The 8,633-nt window shown below is 49.6% G+C and overlaps 1 protein-coding gene across 1 annotated transcript; it reads left to right on the top strand.

Moving 5' to 3' along the window:
* The first annotated feature begins 389 nt into the window (after positions 1-389).
* Positions 390-8,633, top strand: SLC46A2 (solute carrier family 46 member 2). The gene is made up of 4 exons (XM_059657711.1): positions 390-1,943; positions 3,074-3,157; positions 3,550-3,706; positions 8,019-8,633. The coding sequence occupies exons 1-4, from the start codon at positions 821-823 to the stop codon at positions 8,074-8,076; spliced, it is 1,422 nt and encodes a 473-aa protein (XP_059513694.1). The 5' UTR covers positions 390-820; the 3' UTR covers positions 8,077-8,633.

Below are 8,633 nucleotides of genomic sequence, written 5' to 3'. Positions count from 1 at the left end.
GGCCTGGACACAGGGGGCTGCGTAAGGACAGGGAGGGGCAGAGAAGATTATGGCTCACCTAAAAACTACCTAAAGGACACATTTCTACAGAAACCCGTTTAGATTTAGTCCCTACACCCAGAAGTACATTATCCATGTGACTTTATAGACTCTCCTTGCAGACTTGCGCTTCCCTTGTGTGACTCTGGGTTCCGGCTCATCCACGCTGCCTGGCTGCCTCAGGGTTAAGCCGCCAGGGGAAGAAGTTTGAGTTTTGACTCTCCATCCCTGTGCACCTCTCCACGATTGGCACATATCGTTCCCCTGGCACATAATGTTGCCCCTGCACCACCCATCACCCTGGTCCTCTTTGCAGAAGTGTGTGCTTAAAGGAGGAAGCGAGGCAGCCTGGGGGCAGCGACAAGCCCTAGGAGATGCCTAGCGACCTGCGGGAAGTCCCGGCACGCCTGGCTGTGGGGAAATCGACGCCTGGTCCGGCGGCCGCGCTCACTGGAGCAGCGTGATGCGCGGCCACGGGTGGGGCGCCGGGGCCAAGACTCGCTGTGCGCTCCCCTGCGCCTGGCTTCCCTGGCCGGCCGCCAGCCCCGCTCCAGGTGCGGGGGCGGAAGCGAGGGCGGAGCGCGGCCCTTTCTGGCTGGGGAGGAGTGGCCGCGGCCAGGAAGGTCACTTGGCCGCTGGGCTAGCTGCTGTCTGTCACTCGCGCCCCGCGCCCAGCTCAGTAGTTCTCCCTCCTCCAGGCTCACCCGCTGGCACGCGGCTCGCACTTGCGCTCTGGAGCAGCGGGCGCTGAGCAAGCTCCTCCATCCCCATCAGAAACCCCATGGGTGCCCAGGCCACCTGCCCTTGCTGGGACTACCTGTCTCGCCTCCAGGTGAGGACCTGGATGGAGCCCGTGGTGTTCTCCACTCAGGTGGCCAGCTCCCTCTACGATGCGGGGCTGCTCCTCGTGCTGCATGAATCCTTCGGGGGCAGAGTCTCCAACCACAGCGCCAGCCCGTCGCCCCGGGGGTCTCTAGAGGACCAAGGGCAGAAGGCCATCTCCAATTTTTACATCATCTACAACATCGTGACAGGCCTGACGCCCCTGCTGCCGGCTTACATCCTGGGCTGGCTCAGCGACCGCTACCACCGCAAGATCTCCATTTGCGTGGCCCTGCTGGGCCTCCTGCTCTGCCGCCTCACGCTGCTGTTCAAGGTGCTGTGGGACTGGCCCGTGCAGGTGATGTACGTGGCCGTGGCGCTGAATGGACTCTGCGGAGGCCTCTCAGCGTACTGGGCCGGAGTTATATCCCTGGGCTCCCTCGGCTCCTCGGAGGGCCGCCGCTCGGTCCGCCTCATCTTTATTGACCTGATGATGGGCCTGGGGGGATTCTGTGGGAGCATGGCCTCCGGGCATCTCTTCCAACAGATGTCTGAGAGAGCCTGGCAGGGCCTGGTGCTGACGGTCTGCAGCGTGAGCTGTGCCTCTTTTGCCCTTTTCTACAGCCTCTTGGTCCTGAAGGTCCCTGAGTCGGTGGCCAAACCCAGAAAGGCACTCCCCGCTGTGGACACGGTGTCTGGCACGATTGGCACATATCGCAGTCTGGATCCTGATCAGCCAGGCACGCAGAGTGTGGTGGGGCACCCATCTCCTGGGAAAGCAAAGTCCCCCCAAACCATGATTGTCCTGCTCTTCCTGGGTGCCATCATCTATGACGTGGCAGTGGTGGGCACAGTGGACGTGATGCCCCTGTTTGTGCTGAGGGCGCCTCTCAGTTGGAACCAGGTGCAGGTGGGCTATGGTATGGCCGCAGGGTACATCATCTTCATCACCAGTTTCCTGGGCGTGCTGGTCTTCTCCCGCTGCTTCCGGGACACCACCATGATCATGATTGGCATGGTCTCCTTTGGATCAGGAGCCTTCCTGCTGTGTTTTGTGAAAGAGACGTACATGTTCTACATTGGTGAGTCTGACCTTCTTGGAGAGGCAGGACAAAGACACTGCTGCTCCCCTGAGTCATGGGGCTGACACCAGGGATGCTGTGCGCTAGGTGTCCCAGCTCAGCACCAGGGATTATATCTGCTACCTAGGAGGTTCCAGGGAGACAGGATTATATGCTCTTGAGTTTATCTGTGTTGTATTGGGTATTGTGTTATCTGTATTGCCCATTGAAATGTTACCAGAGTGGTGTCCATGGCTCCAGGAGGTCATGGGAGAAATGGTCAGGGGTACCTCAAGTGGCTTTGGATGGAGGAGATGGGATTGGGTTTCTTCACCCCAATTTTAAAGAGATAAAACATTGAACAACTCACCTGAAAAGATCCCTTAATTAAAATCATTTTGGGCCAAGCAAGAGCTTTCTAAAAATGGATTTAAAAAATTCTCCGTAAATGCTTTCTACACCCAATGTAATACATTCCTTCAAGGAAGCAGAATGGAGTTTCCACGAGAGGACACAGCTCCAACAACCACAAGCAGACAGCTCCAGACCAAGGCTCCAGCAGAGCTTTCTCCAGTGATAAAAATGCTCTATGCCAGTGATGGCGAACCTGTTGAGCTCGGCGTGTCAGCATTTTGAAAAACCCTAACTTAACTCTGGTGCCGTGTCACATATAGAATTTTTTTGATATTTGCAACCATAGTAAAACAAAGATTTATTTTTTGATATTGATTTTATATATTTAAATGCCATTTAACAAAGAAAAATCAACCAAAAAAATGAGTTTCCGTGTCACCTCTGACACGCGTGTCATAGGTTCGCCATCACTGCTCTATTCCATCTGTTTTGTCCAAGATAGCAGCCACAAGCCACATGAGGCTATTGAGCACTTGAAATGTGGCTAGTGCAAGTAAAGAACATCATTTACCATTTTATCTCATTTTAATCTATTTAAATAGCCACACATGCTAGTGGCTAACATATTTGAAAGAACAACTTAAACTAGTTACACAGAGGGCATGAGTCTTCCAGAGCAAGCCACATAGGAGCTATGGGGAGAGGGAATTCTAAGTGAGACTCTTGCTTTATTCTAATTTACACCTTGGCCAAGGTTGGGCTACAGTGAGAAGTGTTCTTGGATGATTTCTTTCCAGCTCGAGGCGTCATGATGTTTGCTCTCATCCCCGTCACAACCATTCGATCAGCAATGTCCAAACTCATCAAGGACTCCTCATATGGTGAGTAACATGAATCTCTCTGAGATTCTCTGCCCAGGCTGTTTCAGAGCTCTTTGTCTTGAGGCACAGGGTTCGGACTTGCAGAAAACAGACAAAGACAGCTCCAGGAGCAGTCTCAAATACTCCAGGATCACACTGATGTCCATCCAGGGCAAAGGGACTGAAAACAGGAGGGCGGGGCAGACTCAGAAAGTAAGTCACTGGGGAGCCACAGTCAAAGGAACCACAGGTAGATCCACTGGAGGGAGGCAGGAGTCCTGGTGAGATGAGCCATGAAGACTGAGAGGGAATCCTGGCAAGTGGGGTCTCCTGAGAGCTCCCAGAGACCCAGCCAGCTGGGAACAGGGAGGGGGAGCAGCCAATTTTCTTAGTAACCTCTGTTCCTTCCACAGGAAAGGTGTTTGTCATCCTGCAGCTGTTCCTGACTCTGGCCTGGGTGGTGACATCCACGATGTATAATGAGATCTATCAGTTCACCATGGAAAAGTTTGTCGGTACCTGCTTTGCTCTCTCCTCCTTTCTCTCCTTCCTGGCCATCGTTCCAATTAGGTAAGACAGGAGCAGCGTCTGCCGGTTTGGGTTGGGACCCTGGGACTTAGGTCAAGGGCTGTTGGACAATCTCAACCCATTACCATAGAGCATTGTTTATTTTCAGTGAGTTCTCAGCAGGTTCTCTCAGAAAGAACAAAGTGCTGCTATTCCCCCAAATGAATTATTTGGGAATTCCCCATAGTCATAAGTAATGAACAGAAGGCCCCAACCAGCTGGCTCACTTCCTGGCGGTTTTGTAATACAGTTTATTTATAGGAGCCTCATACATTTCTTGTCATCAGAAGCTGGGATTAGAAAATCTCTTGAACCTCTCAGCCTTAGCCTGTTTAGGGGAGAGTACTCCCTCCTCACTTCTGTGCCCTCCTAGGGCTTGGCACCTGGCAGCCCCTGTGCTCAGTGCCCCTGAAATCTCACGGCCACTGGACGTGTGAGGTCCCTGGAAGACTTGGACAGTTCCCTTGATGTCTTTTGGGGGAATTGTCTCATTTGTAAAACAAGAGCACACAAGTCTGGGAGATAACAGGCCGGAGAAAAGCTGGAAAAGCCAAGGAGAGGCATTCCGGGCCCTTGGCCAGAGCACCAGCCTGGTCATCACCAAACTGAACCACACGGAAAAGTCTGGTCTTCGACCCCATCCCTGTCCAATGAAAGTACACAATGAGCCATATGTGCAAGCCATGTCGGTGATGTTGAACTTTCCAGTAGTCACATTTAACAATGACAAAAGTAACAGGTGAAATCAATTTAATGACATATTTGATTTAACCCACTATATCCAAACTATCATTTTCACATGTAATCAGTTTACAAAATTAATCAATGAGATTTTTTTTTTTTTTTTTTACGGAGTCTTTGAAATCTGGTATGGATTTCATGCTGACAGCACATCTTAATTTGGACTAGTCGCATGTCAAGCGGTTAGGAGCCAGTGTGACTAGGGGCAGCACAGCTTGGACTGTTTAAGCCCTTTTCCCCCTCCCCCTAAAGCACGGTTCTCTCAGGCTCGTATCAATTCCAGCAGAAGATAGAGGAATGCAATAAAAACATCCACAGTAAGGTGCAAGGGATTTGATGTAGAGTTGCATTTTAAAGGGAACTGCCGAGGAGCACACGAGAGCTGCGCAGATCAGTCACCATGGCATTGTAGGCAGCAGGGCAGAAAGTAAGTGAAGGCAGGTGGGAGAAGTAGGAAGTGGCCCTGTTTTGAATCCTCACATCACATCACAACATATGTCCCTGCCTGCCTAGGAAGTTGGGCCTTCTGAGACAGAGGCCACCAATCATTAAGGCTTTTTACAGCTAGAACAGGCCAAGGCTGTACCATTAATCATTAAGTGACATCAACAGGAAAGACCAGTAGAACTCTAACCACACAATGAACAGCTACATTCCAAGGAAATAAGAAGCCAGGAAGACATGCCAGAGCAGGAGAGCTGAGGATCCGTGGAGGACAGAAGGTTGGGAGGAGCGGTCCCTGGGCTACAGCTGCCAACAGTCTATTTGCAAGAAGGGACTTTGGCCCCAGCAGTTCCTGGTACCAATTTCACGTTACTGTAGAATCTGCCCTCTCCTGCTTGCTCTTCTTTATATGCAATAGGGAGATGCTGAGGAAACAAACATATGGCCCTGCCCATCTGCCACCCACTACTGCCTCGTGCTTCATAGAGAAAACAGAAGCCATCAGAGGAGAATGGTCCCATCTTCCCCAAAGTTAATCTACAAACCTACCTTCATGTGCATCCATCCTATTCTCCTCCCTGCTCCCACCCTTTAAAAAATGATAATAATTGCAAACACTTAAGTGTTCTTAATATGTGCCAGGCACTACTTTAATTATTTTATATATTTTAATTAGTTTCATATCCTCAAACAGTCCTCCTATGTAATTTCTATTATTATCCCCATTTTGCGGGTGAGGAAACAGACTCTACGGTATTATGTAACTTGCCAAAGGTTACACAGCTAATAAGTGGCAGAGACAGGATTTGAACCCAGGCAGTCTCCTTTACCTACTACATGACATTGCTTCTTAGAAATGTCACCAGGTGTCTGGGTGCCACCTCTCCCATCTCTTCAGAGAGATCACTACTAGTTAGCTGCTATCTCGCTCCTGATTTCTTCCTACCAGAACTGACACATGATCCACCGCCCTCTCTCCTTCTCCTCCTTTGCCCCCTCCTCCTCCTCTGTTTTATAGCTAAGTTCTCCAAAGGCTGGTCAGCACATGCTCTGCAGACATGGTCTCATGTCTCTCCACCCATTCACTTTGCAACCCTCACTAGACTGGTGTCCCCAGCTCAACTCCCCCGAGCTACTCTCACCAAGACTAAGATATGACTTCTGCCAAGCTGAATCCAGTGGACGCGCTGCAATCTCGCCCCACGTGATTTCTCAGTGGCCCCCAACGCTGTTGATCACTCTTTCCTTGGGTGGCACTTGTCACTGTCACTCACCTTTCTCAACACCTCACTCTCCTGGTTGTTCTCCCACCTCTATGATTGCTTCTTCTCCACAAACCTCCAAATGGAAGAATCTTTGGGGCTCTGCTCTGGGTTGACTTCTCACTTCATATTTTCTAAGTCATCTAAAGTACTCTCAAAATTTCAAGTTATCATTTAAATTTCTAAAATTGGATTCTTGACACCTTCCTAAGTCTGTTCTCCCTCCAGTCTTTCCCATCTCATTTCTACCACTCACCCAGGGCAGAAATCAGAGTCACCAATGTCCTCCCTCTTCTTCCTTCCTCTATCTGCAATCCATCAGGCCTCATTGATTCTATCTCAAAAATATGCCTCACTTCATCCTTTTCTTTTTATCTTTCTCTTGCCACTCCTAGTCCAAAGCACTCATGACCGAATTAGCCTCTGAGCCATTCTCCCCACATCCACTCTTGTTCACCTCCCATCTTCTCTTCACCAAGTAGCCAGAGCAATTTCCTGGGAGGGTAAATCAGATCATGTCATTTCTTGCTCAAAGCTCTGCACTTGGCTTTTAATGTTCTTAGGATAAAACCCACAAAGCTCACATGGACCGCAAGGTCCTGTGACATCTGGCCTTGCCAATCTCTCTAGGCTCCTATTCCTGCCACTAACCACCCTCCCAACTCTATGCTTCAGCCCCAGTAGCCTCCCCTCATGCTCTTCCCCTTCCTCACCCACACAGCTTTCTTAACCCAACTCACTGTGGTCTTAAACACCATTTTCTCCAAGAGGATTTGAGAAAAATCCCCTTCTCAATCTGAAATAGACCCTTCTAGTATATGCTGCCTATTTACTGGTAAAAGCCACACAGAAGTATGATGTAAGTTCAACATCACCTACACTTTTTCTTCATAGCATGACAGATGATGATTATTTAGTGATTATCTGTTTCATGTACTTGCCCACTAGACTGCAGGTTCCCCGGCAGGATCATGACTGGATTGCCAGGTATCCTCTGTGTCCAGTAGCCAACCTGGCATAAAAGAAGTACCCAAGTACATTCGTTTAATGAATGAATGATCTGCCAAAGGGTGTGGAACCTACTACTACTGCTGACCATCCACATCCCTGTGCTGCCTGTTGGCTGACCTTGAAGTCAGGGGCTGGCCACCACCATGTGGCTGTGCTATAGTGGTCCACCAGAGGGGTCAGCTGCAGAGTCAGGGCTCAAACCAGAGATCACATGGTCCTGGGCTTGCTGCCTCCAAGTCTTAGCTCTCCTCTTGCTAGTTTTGTAAGAATAAGTTTTAAGGACAGTAAGTGTCCCTCTCTGTAGAATCCTGGGGCTCATGGAAGGTGGGAAATCAGAGAGATTGGAACTTTCCACAAAGCTTTTCCTTTGAGGTTTGGATTTAAGCTCCTACCCCATCCAGCAGCTCCAAGTGCTCCCATATCATCCAGGAAGAGCTTAGAACCTGAGGTACCTAGAACTCAAACAGATGAGAAAACCGAGGCCCCCAGATGCTGATGGACACACCAAAAGTCACACATATCCAAGAGTTCTACTTAGAGCTATGCAGTCATACACATTCATTTACCTAAAAATATGTCTAATCAATGCAATGACTCATGGAAGAGGTAAAGAGGCTGTGGAAAGGCAGAAGATGAGGTAGCTAATTCTACTTGGGATTAGCGACCCTTGGTCTTAAGATACACGTGGAAGTTCATTCTCACACAGAAGATGCAAGATGAACAGAGGATATAGCCTCTCAGTCTATCGGTGATAAAGAGGTGACCAGAGTCCTCCCCGTCATCGGTGAGGAGGAAAAAGTTCATCTTTGCCCCAGTTCAGCTCTTCTCTTATAATTTTCTCTTGTAAATTCTTACAGCATCATGGCCTATAAACACACCTCATGGCTGAAACATGCAGACATCACAGAGACATGAAGGTGCTGACCCACAGGAGCTACAAACACCAGCAATGGCCAGGTCCCTCTGAAGACAAAGGGAGGGACCAGGAACTGCTGAGAAACCTGAGTTCCAGCCAGTCAGCCTCCCGTGACCTGCTCTGGCTCAGGGGTCCCTGGTGGGTGGGAAAAGCACTTCCCTGGTGATGGAAGACCTATCTCAGCTTTCAGACACCCCTGACAGCAGAGGTTAGGTTCTGCGGGCAGTAGAGCATGAACTTTAATGGTTACATGCAAGCTGCACACACAGCCATTCCAGATGCTGCAAGGAGTTTCAGGCAGCAGCCTCTTTTCTTCCAGAAATTGTCTTCCAGGCTCCAAGATATGGCTAACTAGTCACCTGGGTGCGGTGCTAGGAGTCCCATGGGAGAACTCAACCAAACAGCTTCCAGCAACTCTTCAAACCAAAGCATGCATTTCCAACAGCCCCAGGGGAATGTCGAAGGGATGTTTTGTAAGAACTGCCAATAGTGAACATCAGTCAATATTTTTTAAATGAAAATAAAACCTTGGATAAAAGTTAGCTTTTTTTTTTTC

The sequence above is a fragment of the Myotis daubentonii genome, chromosome 11, assembly GCF_963259705.1.
Source record: "Myotis daubentonii chromosome 11, mMyoDau2.1, whole genome shotgun sequence".
NCBI lineage: Eukaryota > Metazoa > Chordata > Mammalia > Chiroptera > Vespertilionidae > Myotis > Myotis daubentonii.
This window is presented reverse-complemented; position numbering and strand designations above follow the sequence as displayed.